This window comes from Tiliqua scincoides, chromosome 3 (genome assembly GCF_035046505.1).
Source record: "Tiliqua scincoides isolate rTilSci1 chromosome 3, rTilSci1.hap2, whole genome shotgun sequence".
NCBI lineage: Eukaryota > Metazoa > Chordata > Lepidosauria > Squamata > Scincidae > Tiliqua > Tiliqua scincoides.
The window spans coordinates 34,101,546-34,125,016 of record NC_089823.1 but is presented as its reverse complement, the minus strand read 5'-3'; the positions used below and the strand labels follow the sequence as shown (position 1 = coordinate 34,125,016).

Sequence of the window (23,471 nt, the reverse complement as noted above, 5' to 3'; positions counted from 1 at the left end):
TGTTAAATTGAAACACATTATATCAGATACAGTATGTACAAGCAACCACATGGAGGAAGGATAGCACAGTGAATGGCTCAGTGTGTACAGACGAATTCATATCAGTCTTTCCACAATCATGACGCCATGTAGAATGTAGCAGTGTGAATTAGCTAAGAGTAATGTATACGTAAGTAGTCCTATCGTATCCTTGCAATAATCCTTGGCAATAGTTTGGATAAGAGATTGTGATTGACCGAAGATCACCCAATGAAATTAATGACCAGTCTCTTGGGTCCAAATGTAACACAATCCACTACCACACACTTCTAGTCTTGTTAAATTTGTATAAATAATAAGATACAAACTTCTATAGTTTGAAACACATACTCAGAAATCATACTCCAACGAACCCAGTTTCAGTTACATTTTAGCTCAAAAAAAGACACAATAAAATGAATTCACTGACTGACCAAAATTAAATCATATATGTTCACTGAACTTTTAGTCCAAGCACATTAACAGTCTATATTAACTGCAGATAGAAAGGTCATTTTAAAAAGCTTGTTTCTTTCACAGTGTCAAATTATTCCAAACTGATTTTCCAAGGTAGCTTATAAACATCTAATAGTTCAAGCCTATGCACATCTACTCAAAAGTAAGTCCCATTATATTCAATGTCACTTACTCCATGGCAAATTGTATAGAACTGCAGTCTAAAACATATTCAACTTTTCTGGTGTGAAAAGTCAAATAGCCGTTCGGTTCAGTTTGTGAAAGAAACACTGTTTGAATTGTGTGATTCCAGTTATGATTGCATATGTGACATCTACCAAATGAAAAAAATTGAGCAAACCAGAAACCCAGTACTTGCTTGTTTTGTACAGATTTTATACTAGAAGTGAGATGATAGTAATCTCTGCATAACAGGCCAAGATAAGACCAGGATAAATATCTACTACTGATAAAGCTCCTAAGCATTTAATCTGGTCAATTGATTTTTCTTTTTGAAGATCCCAAGTTTTCTTTTTTACAATAATTTTAATGTATCATTTTAATTTTTTTTATAATTTCATTTAATTTTTAGTCATTCATTTTGTACCAGGTTTATGCAAGAGATAATAAATAGGAATGCCCCAAGTAACTATAAATATACTTTAAACAAACAGTTAATTGTGTTTTATGCATATATTTTGGATTTTTTTTGTTTTACTCTAGAAAGATTAAAATATTTTGTATTTTAATCTAGAAAGATACTCCATCTTGACAGTAATGATAGTAACACCATTCAAACAAATAATATTTATACTTTTTCATTAATCTGGAACAAACAGTAGTAAACACAACTCAGAAACAAACCATGAAAAATTGAAAAGAATCTTGAACTGCTCAGTGTACTAATATGAACAGAAGAAAGAGGAGACATTTAATAAAGAAATGATGGATTCAGAACTAATCGTTCTATGGTTACAACAATTTACCAGTTTTTATTGCAAGCCTTCCTGAGCATTCAAAGGTCTGAATTGGCACAGTTTTTTGGTAGATTACAGTAATTTATAAGAAAAAGCAAAATATTGACCTAAGAACCTCCATTATTTTGTTGCATATTAGTTGTTAAGATCTGTTTGGTTTAATAACCGAATAATTTTCAGGAACCTTTAATTGTTATAATTATGGAGTGTACTCCAATTAAGCCTTGTATGTAGCTACATAATTAAAAGTAAGTAACATTTCCACGTAATTTAAAGAACTATCATTTTACAGTCATTCATTCATGGCTTCTTTCTCATCCCTTCTTTTCATTTACTCACTTTTTTCTCCCCTTGCTCTTTTTAATTCTGTTTGCTTGACTTGGAAGCAATAGTGCCTTCAGAATTACAGCTCTTTTCAGAATGACACAGACCTCCTCCTCCTCCTAGAAACATCTTCTCCATGTTCAAAAGTATTCATGAAGTAGCTAAGGCGAGAGAGTGATGAATCCGAACTACTTCCAAGGCTATTGGTCTTCATGCAAGAAAGTTTTAGCACAGTCCTATAAATGTAGTCATCAAAGAAGTAGTAGATGAAAGGGTTGACACAACTATTGGCAAATGCAAATGGCGCACTCAGTTCCATACCTAGGTGTGCAACTTTGAAGGGAAGGCAAAAAGGTGGCTTCAATTCCTGAATGCCTGAGATCAGAGCTAGAAGCTTAAAAATATTGAAAGGAGTCCAGGAGAAAACAAAAGCAATCACCACAATGAAGACAATTTTGATGGATTTCCTCAGCTTCTTGTCATGTTTCCCAGATTTGTGATAATGCACACAGAGCTTCTTGGTGATGGAACAATAAAACATCAAGATGATGAACAAAGGGACAAAGAATGCCAAAATTAACACCAGCAGTGCCACAATCCGGTTAGTGAATGTAGGATCCTTTTCCATGCAATACATGTTGCCGTCTTCAAAGCTTCTCAGTTCTCTGGACAGAAGGGTAGGCAATCCTAGCAGGCAGGACAGAATCCAGACGCAGACACAAAGGATGATGGAATACAACTTTGTCCTGATCTTCCTAGCCATGGATGGGTACATGATGGCCAGATACCTGTCAATACACAGGCAAGTGAGAAGGAAGATACTGCAGAACATGTTGACTGAGATTACGTAGGAACTGCCTTTGCAGAAAAAGGAGCCTGATCTCCAAAGACCAGAGTACATCTCCTTGTCCACCCAAAAGGGCAGTGTGATAAGGAAAATAAAATCAGATGCTGCTAAATTGATAATGAATATATCAACTAGCCTCCAGATACGCCGTTTGAAGATTAGAGCTCCCATCAGAACAGCATTGCCAACAACTCCCAGTAGGAACACAGTGCCATAAACTGCAGGCAGAAAAATATATTTGTAGGGCACCTGAAGAGCTGGGCAGTCTTCAGGAGGCTCTGGGCTTGAATAATTATAATCATAATAATCATAATTGCTGAAATTTGGCCCTTCCATCTCAGAAATCACAGTCTCCGAGAGAGCTTCCTATACTATGTATCCTTTCTTGGCGATATAGGAAGAGCTCTGATATTTTTTTTCCTTCAATTTCTTGAAGAAAAGTAAAATCTTTTAAAACACTAACATATTGAACAGCAATATAAATGTCTTGCACCGAATGGGTGGGCCCTGTTGGATTTGTCCAACCAGCTAGCTTTCTTTGAAATATGCTTGGTCTACCTGATTTGTATCTTGTTGTCGTATCTGAACCATAAAATCAGGGAGGGGGGTTATTTCCTTCAACTTTGGGAAGCAGAGGGTTGAGTTGTAAGTGCAATATAATTAGATGAGGTTTTGAGGTTTTAGAGGGTTGGTAGAAGTCAGGAAGCAGTGGCCTCAGTTCTTGGGGGGATTTGTTATTTAAATAACCGTTAACCTATCTAATGTTTTTTCTGAAACTGGAGAGTTTAACTTCTCTAAGTTTTATTCATTAATATTCTTATTATTCTCATTTTTCTTAGAATGAACACTTTTATAGGAGGAAAGGCAGGGTATAAATTTTAAATAAAATAAAGAGTTATACAGAAGACAGCTTTGCCCAAAATCTTACATTCTACTTATTCACAGATGCCAGTAATCATCGTTTTATTTACTTTGATTTTATTCCAGTTTGCTTTCTTACTATAGTTTTATTCTAGCTTGCTCTTCAATCAGTCTTTTACCTCTGTATCCTCTCTGAAGCTTTTAAGTGCTCTTTCCACCCACATCACTTGTTCATGCAAACTTTGTTAGTGGATATCCTGTACTCTCTACCACAATCTCTTGCCACTTTTATTTAGGTGTTCCTATCTAGCAGTTTGTCATATTAACTGGAAATATATATATATATATATAGTTGTGTGTGTGTGTGTGTGTGTGTATATATAAACTATATATATATATATATATATATATATATATATATATATAGTTGTATGCTTTAGCTGTCCTTGTTCACTCCTGTGATGATCTGATTGGGAGGCTGAGGGGAGAGCTCCGCTGCCCACATCGCTCTCACTTCACCTAATCTGCCTCTATGCCAGGTACAAAACTGGTAGACTCTGCTGCCACCATGAGGAAAAAGCCAGGCAGAGAGATGGTTCTTAGAAACTTTCCATGAAGAATTCACCCAAAACTGAACCAATAGGGTGTTTTGCACTAAATACTCTCACATTCGTTGCAACCTACATTGGGGAAGGAAAGTTGATGCTCAAGCACAATGTTGTCACTCCCAACAGGACACTACTGTGTGCTTACCCCAGTTAGCAACCAGTTTTATGTGCAGAGTATGCATTCCAAAGGCCGCGTGGGGCTGATGCTGCTGTCTGTGTTTTGCTACACTCTGTGTTTCGCTTTACTTTCCATACACAACCATCCAACGGGAAAAGGACCAAGGCCAGACATGGCCACAAGGCAACCCCACCAGTGTTTCTCAACAGGTGATATGGTTACCACAAGTGGTACTTGAGGTGGTTCTGGTGATACTCACAGGACCCCTGTAATAGAAGATCATAAGATCATCAGGTGGATGATGTGGTGTTGACAGTGATCCCATGTTTGACAGCTGGTTGACAGCTCTGGGAAGGGCAGGGCTGGCTCCACAGCTGTAATCAATCAAGGCCAATGGAGACTCTGATGGACACCTGAGCTTCATTTGATCTTGATGGGACTTTGAATGGTCATGGGGTAATGAGGTAGCTCACAGCTGAGCTGCATTTTGGATAATGGGACATCCAAGGATAAAAGGCAGCTTCAGAAGGTGCAACTACTCTTACCCAGACCTATAGGACACAGATGGACCAGGACCTACTGGAAAAGGGGACTGCCAGGACTCTGCTGGAGGACACAGAAGAGAGGACTGCCAGGACCCTGCTGAAGGAGATACTGCTGGAGAGGACACAGAGGAGGAACTCTGCTGCAGAAGACTGGCCTGGGAAGACTGGGCTGTGCTTTGGGAGATTGGATTGGACTTGGACTGGAGGCTTTGGACCTTCACCCATTAAGTTGAGTTTTGGGGAGGGGAAAGCCTCTGGACAAGAGGAGTTGCAGGGAGTGTGTTTGTAGTAATAAATTCTAGTTAATTGCTCAAACTGATAAGGAGTTTTCATTTCTTTGCACACTACAGCTGTTGTTTCTAGAGATAAGAGGGTGTGTTAATTAGCCAAAAACTAGGCATTGGGAGATGGAACATTTTTGGAATAAGACAAATTGGCAGGATTCGACAAATTGGGTTATTGGGACAACCCCTGGACACCTGCCATCCGGCAGTCAGACCAGGAATATGATGCAACAAACAGTAGTAGGAGGCTTGGCTCAGCAGGCGGAGCTCCAAAGCATGCTTTTCCATGTTCAAAAAAGTCTTCCTGTCTACGCTGAGCCTCCTACTGGTGTTTGTTGCATCTGGCCTTCCAACTCAGAAGTAACTGTCATTTTGGTACTTTGAATAGGTGGACCATGTAAAGTGGTACGGTGGATGAGAAACCTTGAGAAACACAGATCTAGACCCATATCATTTTAGAAATTCTCAGATAGCTTTTTTCAGTAGTCACCTGGCAATTGGTGTCAATTCCCAGAGACTCAAGGAGGGCTGAGAATCCTGGAGGGTTGGCAAGCCTAAGCCCCAGTGTAGCTGTATGATGAAACTCCCTTCTCACTATCCCTGAATAAAGAGGGGGTGTTCTTTTCCCTCTCACACAATACCAGAACCAAGCGACATCTGCTAAAATTGAGTGTTAAGACAAACAAAAGGAAATATTTCTTTACCCAGTGTGTTAGCCTGTGGAACTCCTTACCACAGGATGTGGTGATGGATACAGTGGATAGGGGAATGTTCTTTTCCCTCTCACACAACACCAGAACCAGGGACATCCACTAAAATTGAGCGTTGGGAGAGTTAGGATAGAAAATATTTCTTTACCCAGGGTGTCATTAATCTGTGGAACTCCTTGCCACAGGACATGGCGATGGCATCTGGTCTGGATGCCTTTAAAAGGGGACTGGACAGAGTTCTGAAGGAAGAGGCCATAGCAGGTTACAAGTCTGTGGAACTCTGCCACAGAATGCGGTGATGGCGCCTGGCCTGGATGCCTTTCAAAGGGATTGGACAGATTTCTGGAGGAAGAGGCCATCATGGGCTACAAGCCACAGTGGGTATGTGCAACCTCCTGGTTTCAGAAGTAGTCTGTGGAACTCCCTGCCACAAGACGTGGCGGTGGTGCCTGGCCTGGATGCCTCTAAGAGGGGAGTGGGCAGAGTGCTGGAGGAAGAAACCATCGGGGCGTGTCTGTGCAGCCTCCTGGTTCCAGAAATAGTCTGTGGAACTCCCTACCACAGGACGTGGCGGTGGTGCCTGGCCTGGATGCCTCTAAGAGGGGAGTGGGCAGAGTTCTGGAGGAAGAGGCTGCAGGCCCTGGCGTGTCTGGTAGCCTCCTGGTTCCACAGTGGGCTCCCTTGAGTGCCAGGTGCAGGTGTCTTGGGTGCCCCTGCGGCACCTGGTGGCCTCTGGGAGACATAGCAGGCTGGACTAGAAGGGCCTGTGGCCTGATCCAGTGGGATCTCCTTATGTTCTTATAGCCCAGCACTTTGACTAAGAACTACATTTCCCAAGATGCAAAGCAAACGAGCCTTCCCCTGCCTCCGGCGACCGAGGCGTCTTTTTTAATCAGAGCTCAGCAGCTGATACGGCTCGAACTACAAGTTCCGAGGTGCTTGGCGACACGGGGGCGGATGAGCGTGTGCGAGTAGGCATACCCCCCCCCGCACACCCCAGGCTGAGCGGCTGTTGAGGGTCGGCGCCGTGGAGTCGGGAAGAAGATGTGAGGTGAGTGTGGAGGGGCCCGGCTCTGCCAGGGGCTCTCTTGACTGAGGGAGGGGGAGGCTGTGGCTGTCAGGGGGCACTGGAGGGTGGGGACTGGGAAGGGGGTGCCTGGGGTGCCACGCCCTCCCTGGGCATCTCCCTCTCAAGAGGGCAGCTCATCCCCCCTACCTGCATAGGTGCCTCCCTGTAGCGCCCATAGGCATCTCCCCACCCAAAGGACATCTCCCTGCCTGTCCCGCCCCCCCATGGGTACCCTGCAGCCCATTTTCGGTCTTCATAGAGTAAGGGTACTGCAGAGTGAGAGCCCAATCCTAGGCATGTCTACCCAGAAGTCAGTCCCATTAGAGTCAATGGGGTTTACTCCCAGGAAAGTCTGGACAGGACTGCAGCCTGAGAGCCCAATCCTATGTATGTCTGCTCAGAAGTCAGTCCCATTATAGTCAATGGAGCTTACTCCCAGGTAAGTGTGGATAGGATTGTGCTGCAAGTGGGAAATGGAGAAAGGGGGTTTGGTGTATACAGTACCAATATGCCCCCTTCATTTCCCCACCCCAAGGTGACCAGATGTCATAACTTCAAAAGAGGACAAGGCATCCCAAAATGTAGGACATACAAGAAAAACATAGGGCATGACCAATTAAAGCTAAAACCACCCCTATATTTTCATGTGTTTAATTTAAACACTAGGTTACTTATTAAATTTAAAGCTATATCACATGTAATTAACAAATTATATGTAATAATCATAAGAAGGCTAAGTGCTGCCAACAGGGGTCTGCTCACAGGGAAAAAGACATTTAAATTATTTTCCAGGACATGAGGCTAAAAAAGAGGACATGTCCTGGAAAAGGAGGGCATCTGGTCACCCTGCCCCCACCTCTCCATGCTAAGGATTAGGCTTTTGCAAGGGTTGAGATGGGGGAAATCTCTTCTTGTCTGGCTTTTATACTTTCACTCATTGTGAACCCCGGTTGACTGGATGATTGTGAATCACAACAACAAACTTTTTTTATATGTGTTTGGATTTTGTGTTCTTCCTCACATTGAGAATCTCTCTGCCCTCAGATGCTGCCGTTGGCTATCAAAGGATGTCTTGTTTCTGCCACAGTGTGAAAGGCTGAATGTAACAATGGGGCCATCCAAATAAAACTCATCAGCGGATGGAACCAGGAGCCCAACTGTCTTTGAGCTATAGATGTAGCAAAAGCGCCAGATCATAAATGGTTGATTATTTTTCTTTTGTGTGTCCCTGAAATTTAAAGGGAGCAGACATTCTGAACTCTTTCTCATCATTTTTAGTTGTACGTATTTGTCATTAAGGCTGGATTGAGTCGCTATTTAGATTCAGCTTCATGTGGTAATGTTTTTGCTGACATCTTATTTCAATGCCCAGCAATGAGCCTTATAATATTCTAGTTGCAGACTACATAATGTATTAATGGTCTCATGGTGGAGATTCATGATTAGTGCAGATCATTCTTCACCTATGTTTGTCTTGCATAAAAATGTTTAAAGATATTATTAGATTAATCTGTGTTTGGGTGTTGCCTTTCCAATTTTTTTTTTAATCAAGACTGCTGAGAGATAACGAAGTAGACTGTGTTTAAGACAAACCTGATTGACTTGTACCAGCCACAACTTGTTTTGTTTCAGTCTTTTCAAATAAAGAAAGGTCACTATTAAGTGAAATGCCTTTTTGAACACTCATGTGAAAATCAAGCCTTCTAAATTGGGATGGCTAACATTTAACAGGTTGTGCAGAGGAGGGAATTTCAGCAGGTGCAGCTTTTCATCTGTGAGATGACAGCTGATGAAATTCCCTCTTCTACACAATTGTTGTTATTATTATTAACAGTATTTATATACCACTTTTCAACTAAAAGTTCACAAAGCGGTTTACAGAGAAAAATCAAATTGTTGAAGGTCCAGGAGTTCTAAAGTTGAAAGATTGACCTCTCCTGTTCTAAATAATTAAACTGCTGTTGCAAACCTTCCTTTCTTCTATGTATATGTTAACTGTGGGTTCCCATTTTTCATTATTCTATGTTCACTCTTCTACCCCTATACTAACACAATCAGGTCTTGACTGTCTCCACCCTCAATCTGTGCGCTCATCTCTTCTTAACCACCTGCTGCTCTACAAATGATTCTCTTCTGAGCACTCCCTTTAATTACCTTCATAAGTGCCAGCCAATGCTCAGGCTTTCGATTTTAGTGAATGCTCTTCACTTTTACTTTTTTTCTGAAGAACTCATTGAATACTAAAATAATCCATAAAAAGTCCTGCTCCTGAGTCAGCTAGGTGTTGTTTTATTGAACACCTAGCTGACAGAACACCTAGCTGACTCAAGAGCAGGACTTCTTATGGATTATTTTAGTACAGTATTCAAAGAGCTCTTTTAGTAAACCAAGAAAACTGCTAGACTTCTTGAAAAAAGATACTTGAAAATAAAGTTTGAAACATCGCTGGGGTGGGTTATTGTTTCCTTGTAATAACCCTTGATGTTTTGTTGCTTCTGCTTGTATCAGAGCTGGCATAGCATTGTGGCTAAAAGATGCAAATCAGGCAAATACAGTGGTTATAATTCTGGAGATAATATGTGAGGCACTTTGAACACTCTAAAGCACTACGTAAATGCTCTGTTCGATCATTTTTGTTGTCTTCCAATTTCCTATGTCCATAGATACCACTTTGCTCAATATTTATTTTACTACTTCTACTCTCCTTTTGGCAACAGTCTTCAAGGCAGCTGACATCAAACATTTAAAGTGCAATTCAAACATAAAATACATTTTACTTTGTTTTATAAGATGACTAAAATAAGAGACAAGATAAACCCACACACAAGCTTTCTTCTTGTATAATGCACTCCACATTTGGTAAATGTGGGGAAGGGGAGCAAGGCTGTGCCCATTGATCCTGCCCCGTATATTGACCTGTGTGCTGGCCATGCACTCTGGATACCACCACCACCCTTTTATGAAACTGAACATACTGGGCATTTCTGCTTTGGAGGCAGTGCCATCGGCCGTGGCTCTTCCTATGTTTACTGGATTCAGGCAGCATTTTGAGGAGTTGCTTTTGTTTGTTTTTCCTTTTGTTGTCAACAGTAGCTGAGACACCATGATGGATAACCGCTTTGCCACTGCTCTGGTAATCGCCTGTGTCCTCAGCCTTATCTCTACTATCTACCTGGCAGCTTCAATTGGCACAGACTTCTGGTATGAGTATCGCACCCCATCACCACCTGAAAATAACAGTGAAAGCAAACTCACTTGGGATGATTTCACTAGTGAAGATGAAAAGATTTACACAGAGGCTCTCTTTCAATGGAATGGCACCGTTGGACTGTGGCGAAGGTGTATCACGATAGCTGAACCCTCCTACTGGCATAATTCACAAGGTAAACTAATTCCAAATAGGTACTATAAGAACATCTTTCTCCCTGCTTTTTCCTCATTAAGTCATTATTGCAGTTCAGGTTAACTTATATTTGTAACAAAGTTGGTTCAGTATATTGTGCTCAAAATGCAAGTTAGACTATAAGAACATAAGAACATAAGAACAGCCCCACTGGATCAGGCCATAGGCCCATCTAGTCCAGCTTCCTGTATCTCACAGCGGCCTACCAAATGCCCCAGGGAGCACACCAGATAACAAGAGACCTCATCCTGGTGCTCTCCCCTACATCTGGCATTCTGACTTAACCCATTCCTAAAATCAGGAGGTTGCGCATACACATCATGGCTTGTACCCCATAATGGATTTTTCCTCCAGAAACTCGTCCAATCCCCTTTTAAAGGCGTCTAGGCTAGACGCCAGCACCACATCCTGTGGCAAGGAGTTCCACAGACTGACCACGCGCTGAGTAAAGAAATATTTTCTTTTGTCTGTCCTAACCCGCCCAACACTCAATTTTAGTGGATGTCCCCTGGTTCTGGTATTATGTGAGAGTGTAAAGAGCATCTCCCTATCCACTCTGTCCATCCCCTGCATAATTTTGTATGTCTCAATCATGTCCCCCCTCAAGCGTCTCTTTTCTAGGCTGAAGAGGCCCAAACGCCGTAGCCTTTCCTCATAAGGAAGGTGCCCCAGCCCTGTAATCATCTTAGTCGCTCTCTTTTGCACCTTTTCCATTTCCACTATGTCTTTTTTGAGATGCGGCGACCAGAACTGGACACAATACTCCAGGTGTGGCCTTACCATCGATTTGTACAATGGCATTATAATACTAACCGTTTTGTTCTCAATACCCTTCCTAATGATCCCAAGCATAGAATTGGCCTTCTTCACTGCCGCCGCACATTGGGTCGACACTTTCATCGACCTGTCCACCACCACCCCAAGATCTCTCTCCTGATCTGTCACAGACAGCTCAGAACCCATCAGCCTATATCTAAAGTTTTGATTTTTTGCCCCAATGTGCATGACTTTACACTTACTGACATTGAAGCGCATCTGCCATTTTACTGCCCATTCTGCCAGTCTGGAGAGATCCTTCTGGAGCTCCTCACAATCACTTCTGGTCTTTACCACTCAGAAAAGTTTGGTGTCGTCTGCAAACTTAGCCACTTCACTGCTCAACCCTGTCTCCAGGTCATTTATGAAGAGGTTGAAAAGCACCGGTCCCAGGACAGATCCTTGGGGCACACCGCTTTTCACCTCTCTCCACTGTGAAAATTGCCCATTGACACCCACTCTCTGCTTCCTGGCCTCCAACCAGTTCTCAATCCACGAGAGGACCTGTCCTCTAATTCCCTGACTGTGGAGTTTTTTCAGTAGCCTTTGGTGAGGGACCGTGTCAAACGCCTTCTGAAAGTCCAGATATATAATGCCCACGGGTTCTCCAGCATCCACATGCCTGTTGACCTTTTCAAAGAATTCTATAAGGTTCGTGAGGCAAGACTTACCCTTACAGAAGCCATGCTGACTCTCCCTCAGCAAGGCCTGTTCGTCTGTGTGTTTTGAGATCCTATCTTTGATGAGGCATTCCACCATCTTACCCGGTATGGATGTTAGGCTGACCGGCCTATAGTTTCCCGGGTCCCCCCTCTTTCCCTTTTTAAAAATAGGCGTGACATTTGCTATCCTCCAATCTTCTGGTACCGTGGCCGTTTTGAGGGACAAGTTGCATACCTTAGTCAAGAGATCTGCAACTTCATTCTTCAATTCCTTAATAACCCTTGGGTGTATGCCATCAGGGCCCGGTGACTTATTGATCTTTAATTTATCAATGAGGTCTGAAACATCTTCTCTTTTAACCTCTATCTGACTTAACTCCTCGGTTAGGAGGGGCCGTTCGGGCAGCGGTATCTGCCCGAGGTCTTCTGCCGTGAAGACAGATGCAAAGAACTCATTTAATTTCTCTGCCATCTCTAAGTCTCCTTTTATCTCCCCTTTCCCTCCCTCACCATCCAGAGAGCCAACCGCTTCTCTGGCGGGTTTCCTGCTTCTAACATATTTGAAGAAGCTTTTATTATTCCCCTTAATGTTGCTGGCCATGCGTTCCTCATAGTCTCGCTTGGCCTCCCCTATCACCTTCTTACATTTCTTTTGCCACAGTTTATGTTCCTTTTTATTCTCTTCATTAGGGCAAGACTTCCATTTACGGAAGGAAGCTTCCTTGCCCTTCACAGCCTCTCTAACTTGGCTGGTTAGCCATGCGGGCACTCTCCTGGATTTAGTGGAACCCTTCTTTCTTTGCGGTATACACCTCTGCTGGGCCTCTATTACTGTTGTTTTAAGCAGCCTCCATGCACTCTGGAGAGACTGGACTCTTTTTACCCTCCCTTTCAACCTCCTTCTAACCAGCCTCCTCATTTGAGGGAAGTCCGCCCGTCGGAAGTCAAGGGTTTTTGTTAGAGATTTGCCTGGTATTCTTCCGCCAACGTGAACGTCAAAACGGATCGCAGCATGATCACTGTTCCCCAATGGCTCAGTAACGTTTACATCTCTAACCAGGTCCTGCGTACCGCACAAAATTAAATCCAGAGTCACCAGTCCTCTGGTGGGCTCCGTGACTAGCTGATCTAAGCCACAGTCATTTAGCACGCCAAGAAATCCGGTTTCCTTATCGTGACCAGAACACAAATTGACCCAGTCAATATGAGGATAATTGAAGTCCCCCATGATTACAACCCCATCCTTCCTTGTCACCTCCCTGATCTGTTTCCTCATTTCAAGGTCCCCATCAGATTTCTGGTCTGGAGGACGATAGCACACCCCCAGTATTACATCACTGCACAAGCCTGGTAATTTAACCCACAGAGATTCTACGGTGGAGTTGGACCCACCTTCAATCTCTACTTTGCTGGATTCTATCCCTTCCTTAACATAAAGGGCCACCCCACCTCCAACACGCCCCTGCCTGTCCCTCCTGTAGAGTTTATAGCCCGGGATTGCGGTATCCCACTGATTATCTAGTCTTTGACAGTTATCCTGAATCCCAGTTGCATCCTATGACCAAAATTAGTTGGATTAGCACATGGGAATTAGTATACATGCTAGACATTTATGGCTTTGGTTTCTGTTATCTTTTCAGAATAACAATCTAACATACACTATTAGATAGTAAACAGTATAGTTAATTAATATTGGTACTACGATATTGCCTGTTATTCTTTCTCACAGACTGAAAAGGATCCTACCCTGTATCCAGAGCTGGGTAGTAATTAATCTCATATTTGAACATTGAGTTTTAAAAATATTTTGTATTGTAATTACTTTTTTCCTACCCTATTGTTGTTTTTTGGTCAGATTTCCATAAAATATTGAAACTGAGCCTCAATAGGGTGGACTGGTAGTGAGGGTTTGGGGCAGATTTAAAGCCTCCCTTTGTGCAGTCTCCCTCACAAACCCAATTATGAGAACTTAATTGAATGTGGAGCACAGATGAACAGCTCAATATAGGGACATTGCATTCAATCATTGCAGCTTTTGTCATAGTGCTTTGGAAATTCTCTTATGGAAAAAACATTTTAATGTTACTTAAGTTACAGAGCGACTTTAGAATGCCAAACGAAAACCCTGCAGTCAAATAGTATAACTGGTATAACAAGATCATTTTCTTTGACACCTGTGGAAAGGCTTTTTTTACTGTGCCACTATGATTAACCAAGGAAAGAAGTTAGATCTTGGTGGCTGTTTCTTGATTTCTATTTAATCCTTACAAATAGACCCATAAAACTCAAATTTTGTGCTTTTCTAGAATAAGACAGTTTTGATTTTATGTATTTGGAATTTGATTTTGGAAATATATTGCTAATTTTTCTACCTGAAGTTTCAACAATGTAGCTATGTTCATCTGTTGCAGCAAAAATAGAGTCCTGTGGAACTTTGAATAGGTCTATTGTTATAGATTTCTAAAAATAAGGGGCCACCTGTTCAGTTGTACATGAAATATTTCAAAGTTCATATTTTAATTTGCTTTGAATTACTCAAAAATATGTATTCCATCCAGGTCTGCCTATGTCTTAACTAAAGAACCAGTGAGTCTGGTGCATTATTGGGTTGGGAGACAGTACACATCTTCTAGGTAATCTGTTGAATGAATATCTGCATGAGAAAGAAATGACAGTCAATCAAATCAAACTGTGCTTAAACTTTGTTCTTTTTCATTCTGGAAGGTGAGATGAAGACTAAGTGTGCCAGTTTTTCACTTTCGGAACAATTTATGGAAAAATATAAGGAACCTGGGAATCATAATAGTGGCAGTGATCTAAACCGGACATGTAAGTCGTGCTTTATTTTGTTTAGTGCACAAAGAATAGCTTAGGGTGCAATCCTAACCCCTTATGTCAGTGCTTTCCAGCACTGGCATAGTGGCGCCAATGGCATAGCAGTGCCAATGGCATAGCGGTGTGCTGCATCCTGCAGTTGGGTGTCACTCAAGGAGGCCTCCTCAAAGTAAGGGAATGTTTGTTTCCTTACCTCAGAGCTGCATTGCCCTTATGTCAGTGCTGGAAAGCACTGACATAAGTAGTTAGGATTGTGCCCTTTGAAAAGGAAATAAATAATCTTTTCTCCAGAATATGTAATGATGTTGCATTTGGGCAGTTGTACTGGGGTGGGATACCATGTGCTTTGTGACCTTGGGTTTTATCCTAAATTTGTCCTGACTAAATTCAAAGAACATCAGTTAGATGTAGTTATGACTAATCAAAAGTTGGGCACAACCCAGTGCAGCAGTTCTCATGACCCCACAGAGGGTCATGACTTAATTTTTGGTGGTTCACAAAACCGACAGGGCAGATTAGAATATGTGCATCAAGGGTTAAACTACTTGGGGGGGGGGGGAGAGCACTGCTGCCCAAACACCATTATTGTCACAGAGGCTTCAGCAGCTGGTAAAGTGAAACTTTTTTTAGGTGGGTCCTGGTGCTAAAAAATCTGAGAACCAATGACCTAGTATCTTCAAAAAATAGGGAAATGCTATGTACAAATTAGTAGCCAGTCCAGCCTTGGTAGTTTCTTTGTGCTTCCTGAGTTTATATATGGTGTAGTCCTGCGTTTAGTACTTAAATTCTGTAAAAATGCATTCATTTTCTTTTGAATTGTGCTTTGCAAAAGCCAGAAGTTTGGTTCTTGGGCTCTGCTACAAATCGAATTGAACCTTCTGTTGTGACAGAGGCCATGATTTTCACACAGTGAAGTTGACAGGTGGCTTCTAAAATTATCCTAACTTTGATTATATGCATGTTTCCCCCCCAGACCTTTGGCGCTTACAGTTTCTTCTGCCCTTTGTCAGCCTGGGCCTAATGTGTTTTGGGGCTCTGATTGGACTTTGTGCATGTGCCTGTCATAGTCTCTATCCTGCTATTGCCACAGGAGTACTCCACTTCCTAGCAGGTGAGTCCTCTTGGTAAATTTCATTCTTTTCTCTATAATGAAACATGAGTATTCTTTAAAATGTGAGTCCATGATTCATTGCTGAGATCTGATCATGTGTTGTCATACTGCTTCTTCTCCAGGTCTGTGCACTTTGGGTTCAGTCGGCTGCTATGTAGCTGGAATTGAGCTGCTCCACCAGAATCTACCCCGTCCTGCTGGTGTACAAGGACAGTTTGGCTGGTCTTTCTGTCTGGCTTGTGTTTCAGCACCACTGCAGTTCATGGCTGCTGCACTCTTCATCTGGGCTGCACGTACTAACAGAAAGGAATTTACACTCTTGAAAGCATACCGTGTGGCATAACAGGATATTTTAATCACTTCCCAAGCCTCTTGTTTCATGTCAGATTACTTTTTGCCCCATTATTTCCATACTCTCCCTTTTATTGGTCATTTACCTGATCCACCGAATGCATGCTTCTTGCCAGTTAAAGTTAAATGGCCTGCAATTTTTAAAATTAAAAGACCTTGAAGGGCAGATTATCAGGAGCAACTTCTCTTGGCAGAGGTCTGTGGGATTTTTAACTAGCTTTTTATTCTGTTTTTAAGTTCTTTATCTTGTTAAAGTATGCGACAATAGAGTCACAATGTACAGTGCTGCAGAAAGAAAATTAAAATACATTTAACACCTCTTTCTTACTTAAACAGCAGTGTGCTAGAATATTCTTTCTCAGGGTTCAATCCTATCCAATTTTCCAGCACTGGTACAGCCGCAATGCAGCCTCAAAGTAAGGCAACAAATGTTCCCATACCTTGAGGAGCCTGCTGTGACTGCCTCCCCACCACAGGATGCAATGCATGCCCTCTTGGCATGGCTGCACTGGCATTGGAAAATGGGATAGGATTGGGCCCTCAGTTACCAAGGAAAAAATGGGAAAAGGGAAAAAGATCCTTAAAGATCAGGGACAATTTATTTCATAGCTAAAATTTCCTGTGTAGTGTGTTCTTTAAGCACAGTGTTATTCCATAAGTTGACATATGGCTGCCAGTTTTTTCAATATTTCTGAGTTTTTCCTTCCCACACCTGCTTATAAACATTGACTGTGAGGATCTGGATCTTCTGCTTCCAAAATGAAGGAAATTGTCGCTACCAATGGTTTTTTCCTTGTTTCTTCAACCAGATAACAGTTTATTGGAATTTCATAACCCACAACATTTAACATGCTACATTTAATGTTACAGTATGTTCTTCCAAAAATTCTCAGATTACAGGAGAAGAAGCCCATGCTTTCCCCACATCTCTAGTACTTATCAGAAATCATGCCATAAATGTTATGCAGCCAAATTGATAGAGAATACCATTTATACAACAACTTCTATAAACTCTTCTAGATCACAGAGAAGTGCAACATTATTAATGCATACATTTTGCCACTGGAAATACTCCTTAAAAAGTAATGTACCAAGCTATTTTTTGCTTCTAAATTTCATATGCAAAAACAATTAACAGAATAGAAGAGACAGAGGAAGTTATTTTGATAGCATGAATCTAAGCACTACACAAAGGGTTCACAGTCTTAAGCATGCTGCCCACTGGTTGTTCACCTCCTGTGCCCCCATACTGATTGCCATAAAGCAGTGTGTACCAGTTTTTAAAGCAGTGCTCTTAGTGCACTGCAAGAAGCACTTCCTGTGCCTTCCCACCCACATCATCGCATCCCCTACCACTAACCATAGTAGCTAAGTCAGCAGGGAAGGCAGGAGTAGGGTGGAATGGGGGTGGGGAGAGGGTAAAATGGGGTGCATGTGAAATGGGTGGATTGGACTCGGGATGAGGGCAGGATTTGTGGTGCTGCCGCACACCGTATCCTCAACCCTTTACCAGACCAAATCCCATGGCGTGGGTCTGTGTGCAGACTGCCCCAACTATTTAACTATTTAACATGGAGGCTTACCTCAGGTAAGGGAATGGTTGTTCCCTTACTTGGAAGAAACCTCTGCAACTGCTCCCCCATGGGGGGGCGGGGGAATGGCTAGGACTGGGCTGTTAGTTCCCTACCTACATATTGTCTTGGTTCCACTGCTCTGATGTAAGTTGAAATAGCCCGTTCTTACTGGCCCAGTGCTATCGTACCTGCATGAAAGCACCACCAAAAGATGCATTTTGTCTGTGCAGAAGTGCTGACTCAGACATCCATAACTTGGGGAGCCAGTGTATCTACACTACTACCCATTAGGCGACAAAGCAATGCAACTTTTTCTGTAAATATAACTATGGAATGTTCATTCTGTACCCCCTCCCCCGCCCCATATCTGCCATTGTGTCCCCAGCATTCTTTCCAGTCTGATTATTGTAAAAAGACTGGACTTCTCAGTTCCCATGAAATGTCAGTATAGTTGGTTTTGTTTGTTTCTCCTTGTATAAGGAACAGCCATCAAATGGTTTAATTTTTAATTTGATTAATGTATGTGTATATAAATCTTTGAAAACTTTATTTAAGCAATGCAATTATATGATTAGATTTTTGTACTAATATTGCGTGGTTGTCATCCAAACAAGAACTTTTGTTTAAAAAATAAACCTGAGAAAAGGTTCGTGAATTTTACAGAATTTGTATGTGCTTGATTGATGAAAAGCAGATAGAATACAATTTAGCTTAACCAATGTTCATCACTTTATTAAAATCCCCCACATGCACACACACTCTTGTACAAAATGAGGGAGTAGCTTCTGTAAGACAAGTGATGGCAGGGATACTATCCAATAGGAATTCATGACATTTTCATGAGACTTCTTCATGCTATGGTTGGACTGGCAGTAGTTTCATCTTTAGTTCGTTCCTCCCTCTGGAAGGAAAAGCCTGAAATTTGAATGGTATCACCATTTGGCAAAGACCTGAAGGCTACCCATTACACAAAACAGCACATTCCTAATTTATATTGTATCTTTGTGGATTGGCTGCTTTTGAAGCTAATTGTACCTGAAACACAGGGCATTAACATAGCAACTGGCTCTCAAGTGGAGAAAAAAAATGCGTTGTGCATTTTGGAGAAAATATACTATCGCCATGACTGAAATTAGTTTGAAGAAAGTCATCTGGGTCCTCCACAACAGATGAGTAATGAATGTGCAAAAAGGGACTTGACAAAGGCATGCAGTTTGCACTGAACTTATAGCAGACAGCACAGTTAATATTGGCTGAAAGATAACATTAATTGTCATAACAGTTTATCATTTTTTTCCTTCTCCAACTGAACTGAAGGACTTACTCAGCTTATACGTGATCACACAACTATACCCTGAGGCTTCATACTGGCACTTCTAAGTACTAGTGTGAATATACGGGTAAATAATAGTTGCCCTGCCCTTTAGAATGACTCAGGGATTCATTTAACATATTAAGTCTATGCAGAACAGGAATAGGCAGCTTTGTTCAATGAAAGGAGATACAGTTCTGGAGTGTCATAAGCTAGAGAGCTGCATCTAATTTATTTGTTGCATTATTAACTATGTATCTTAAACAAACACTGGGAGCCCTCAGGTGTCAAGGGCGTATCTACTGTTTTAGATGGGTCATTTTTAACTCTGCCATGTACGAGCTTCTTTCGATTAGTGAAGCTCCAAAGAATAGCATAGCCATTTCTACATGCTCAAGGAAGCTTCACGGAAGAGCAGCCCCCCTTTATTGCACTGCAAATTGCTTTTGAAACTCGGGAGTGCTTCAGAAGCATCTTTAGTGTGACATAACAGGAAGGGGCAGCTGTTCAAAGGGAAAAATATAAAGTGAGTCTACCCAGCCAAGCTTAAGTTGCCCAGAATTGATTGTTGCTCATGTTAATGGTTGTCATTTCAGTTGAACTTCTATTTGATTTCACTTGCAGCATGATCCAAACATGCTTGAGCCACCGCAGCTATTCCTGTGCCAGCTCAGTGTCACAAACGTGCCATGAGGCATGTTCGTGGCTACTTGTGAGCTCCACACTAGCTCAGCAGTGCTGTAACTGACCCCAGTGCCAGTCAGCACAGGTAAAGTTGTGCTGAGCGGCACAGGGGCTGGGATGGAGTGATAGGAGGGTATGTTGGAGACGAGGAGGGAATGTTTTGAGTGGTGGAGGGTGGAATGAGGAGCGGGATTGGTGGCTGCAGCAGCGCACACTGCATCCAAACCTCCTTCCTGGACTGGGCAACTGTACACAGGGCTTCCTGGATTTGCACCAGTGATATAGCTGGCATGGATCTGAGAATCTCCATAGGAGCGGCTGAGGCTTTACATGGGGTGAGAAGAAATATATCCCCTTAGCCTGAGGAGATCTCCAGCTGTCTCTTGCATTAGATGCAGTACAGGCCATGAGGCCTGGCTGCACCAGTACAGTTTAGGATTGGGGCTGTTAAGTAACCAACACCTCTGATTTTTCTCAGTAGAACTGTCAAACTGCTAAGTCAGTCTTTCCTGAGGACTTTGCTCACCTTCTCATCAGTGGTGTAGTGGCAAATTTTAAATTTCATTTAAAGCTCATTATAAAGTTTACAGCTTATTATGACGCCCTCCCTTAGTCGCACCCCATTAAGCCTAAAGAAATCAACTTTAAATTTCTTCATTAGGGTGTTTTCTTCTGCCACTTATAATCATTTAAAGATCTTGTTCATTTCATCCCAAACTTTGGGACTATTGGGTTGTAATAGTTTTGAAATAAAAGTATAAAGATGTAAAATGAAATTATCAAAACCCAAATAACTATAAAAGATACTTATATTTGCTAACCTCTGCATATTTACTCAGAAATAAGTCTGTATATTGAAGAAACATCCATAGTGGGCAGATCAGGCCCCTCAGGAGTGGCATATAGCTGATTGCTCATGTGCTTTCCTCTTCTGATAAGTCAGCTGACTAAGGGCCCAATCCTATCCAACTTTCCAGCACCAATGCAGCCACAATGCAGCCCTGAGGTAAGGGAATAAATGTTCCATTACACTGAGGAGGTTTCCATGACTGTCCCCCCACCACAGGATGTAGCACACGCCCCATTGGCATTACTACATCAGCACTGAAAAGTTGGGTAGGATTGGACCCTAAGAAAAAATATCTTCCCTAATCCGGCCCATAGCAGCCAATTGTGAATATGTTTTCTCAGTTCATATTTGCAGTATCTTGGGTTGTGTGTATCTATGCAAAGATAGGAGTGAGAAATGACCTTTGGAATTTTGCAAGGTAAAAAAAAAATGCTTGCAGCTATTAACCTTAGAATGATTCAGTGATAACTGGCTGGTAGTGATAAGATCACAATACGCTAGTGCTGTTTTGTTGTGTACAGAGAACTAGAGAGAGTGGTTCCTTTAATCAGGTTGGCCCGTATCCAACATCTTTAGAATATACTGTTTTAATCACACTGTGATAGGCAACCAACTCTTGGGTTTCTTCCAGCTGAAAACTGTATTAACCAAACCAAAAAGCATGCTGAGAAATGGAAGTGACATTGTTAAGCAGATGATGACCAGAAATAAGCACTTTGCTCTTACCTATGTTTAAGGTCAAGCAATTGCTATATCGCTTCTTCTGAGGATTGGAGGAAGAAAACTGCATGAGGATTGGCTATACGGAGTTCAGCATTCTTGTCCTGATTGGGGTTGTCATTGGGACTGAATGGTGGACAGTTTGAGGGGCAAGTCTGCTTTCTGTCAGGCATGGAGCTTGTGTGTGTGAGATGAGAGAGGCTATTTACAGTTGCTGTGGAGCAGCACCAAGCCCACTCCTTGTTCAGATGCTTTAGCAGGAAAGACCTTTCAGCACTGGGAGACTTTAAAAAGATGAGAAGGGCATATCCTCTGAGACAGGTTCATGAAGGCCCGCGAAAGAGCTTCTGTGGGAATATGTGTAACACCCTTGCTCTAATATCTACCTGTAGAAAGCTGGTACATAACTTGGAAAATGCAATCATAGTGCACATGAGTCCTGCTTAAAAATGTTCATGGGACAAGCTTCCTACAGGAAATCTCTGCCCTCTGATTGGTTCAAAGGTTTGTCCTTCTAACTTTAGAAATTTAAAGAAGGGCCAACTGTCAGGAGTGGCAGTTAAACTTTGGTTCTGATGAACAACGTATTAGGTTAGAGTAGTCAGGATGTGTGTGTTTGTCAGTAGTGAGGATGCAGCTTGTCTGGCCTAAATGCCTTTAAAAGGAGATTGGACAGATTTCTGGAGGAAAAGTCCATCACAGTTTATGAGCCATGATGGATCTGTGCAACCTCCTGGTTTTAGAAGTAGGCCACCTCAAAATGCCAGATGCAAAGGAGGACACCAGGATGCAGGTATCATGTTGTCTTGAGTGCTCCCTGAAGCATTTGGTGGGCCACTGTGAGATACAGGAAGCAGGACTAGGTGGGCCTTTGGCCTGATCCAGTGGGGCTCTTCTTATGTTCTTATGCTTTGTGCTCTTTTAATTAAGAGGTATATTTTTAAACTTGAACTCACTTTTTCTGTATCCTTGCTGCTTAATGTCAAGTAAAACAGTTCAAACCTTCTTCCTTCTTTCTGTTTATGCTCACTTTCTGAATAATAATGCTAGCAAGTATAAGTAAGATGCCTATGGATAGATGAGAGGGCAGGAGAATAGAAATGCCAGGCCCATTTTTGTTTATTGCAGCAATCTCTGAGGGTGTCATATGTTTCTGCTATGAGGGCAGAGGCAATAGCCTCTAATAGCCTTTAGAAGGCTCAGGATATGGGTGGAGATGGTTTGAGGTAACACTGAAATGTCACTGCTGTTTTGTAATGCTGGAATCTGTTTTGCAAATGACTAACACTGAGAGGGGTGTGTGCTTTGCTGCTGCTGTTTCAGTACTGAAAATGTTTTTCAAGGAGGTCAAATGGCCTCAGTACAGTTTGTTACAACTGAGTCCCACTGAAACCAATGTAAGGAATCATGCCTAACTCAGGTTCCTTGCTTTCAGTGGGATTTAAATGCAGCTAATGTATCTGAATTAGGGCCATTGTTGTGTTTTATGGCCATGAGATGCTTTAGCTTTCTAATATGTATTTTTAAACAGTAATAATCTGTGTTCAAATTCTGAGGCGCTTAAAAAATTTTCCCATTTTGACTGTAATCTGACTTTAGGCATTTAGAATATGCATGTTACATATCCCCATGACCTTTTAATTTAGTACTCTTCTCATTACCTTTCGTTCTCCTCTCTTGTTAATCTGGTTTATTTGGATCCTCTTCTTGAGGTATAGGGTCTATACCCTACCCTTGAGGTATAGGGTCCTCTTCTGAGGTATAGGGTTTATCCTTTAAAAAAATGATGGTATATTTTACATCAATCCAACTATCTCAAAAGGATGAGACATCTGGAGATGCTTTTTGAAGGTATGGAGTTGTGGAGATGACACAACATCAAGTTAAGTGGCATTATAGAGTAATAGTGTCCTTCCAGAGGAAAATATTCCAGGGTCTTTAGTGGAATGTTGAGAGTCTTCTTCTGACAGTGCAATTGTTCACCTGTACGCCAAGTTGTCCAGACACTCTGGATTTGAGGGACCAAATCCAGTTTGGTCTGATTTGAGGGCATACTTGGCTGCCCAAAATTTAGAAATTTTGGAAATATTAGAAAGTAGCTGATAATAGCCCCAGGCTACTGAAGATACTGCAGTTGGCTCTGATGAAATTCAAATGTGACATTAATCATGTCATTTGTATTTCTGTGGTTTTTGAAAAAAATAATTGACTAGTTTCTCCATGGAATCAGAATTGGGAGCACTTTGAGTGAAGGGGGAGCACTTAATCCTTTCCCCTGTGCTATAGTGCTGATTAAAATCTACCACGCCCTAAAATCATCTGCCAAAGTTGCTATC

General features: G+C 41.9%; 2 protein-coding genes across 3 annotated transcripts; one reads left to right on the top strand and one right to left on the bottom strand.

Annotated features, from left to right (window-relative positions):
* Positions 1–1,866: 1,866 nt before the first annotated feature.
* On the bottom strand, positions 1,867–2,958 carry GPR15 (G protein-coupled receptor 15). The gene has a single exon (XM_066622144.1). The coding sequence runs from the start codon at positions 2,956–2,958 to the stop codon at positions 1,867–1,869; it is 1,092 nt and encodes a 363-aa protein (XP_066478241.1).
* Positions 2,959–6,659: 3,701 nt separating this feature from the next.
* On the top strand, positions 6,660–18,224 carry CLDND1 (claudin domain containing 1). Of its 2 annotated transcripts, none has more exons than XM_066620952.1 (5): positions 6,660–6,799; positions 9,911–10,200; positions 14,423–14,527; positions 15,507–15,644; positions 15,767–18,224. In XM_066620952.1, the coding sequence occupies exons 2-5, from the start codon at positions 9,921–9,923 to the stop codon at positions 15,985–15,987; spliced, it is 744 nt and encodes a 247-aa protein (XP_066477049.1). In that variant the 5' UTR covers positions 6,660–6,799; positions 9,911–9,920; the 3' UTR covers positions 15,988–18,224. The 2 variants fall into 2 exon arrangements, with proteins under 2 accessions (XP_066477049.1, XP_066477048.1); XM_066620951.1 differs by having other exon boundaries at positions 9,908–10,200.
* Positions 18,225–23,471: the final 5,247 nt, after the last annotated feature.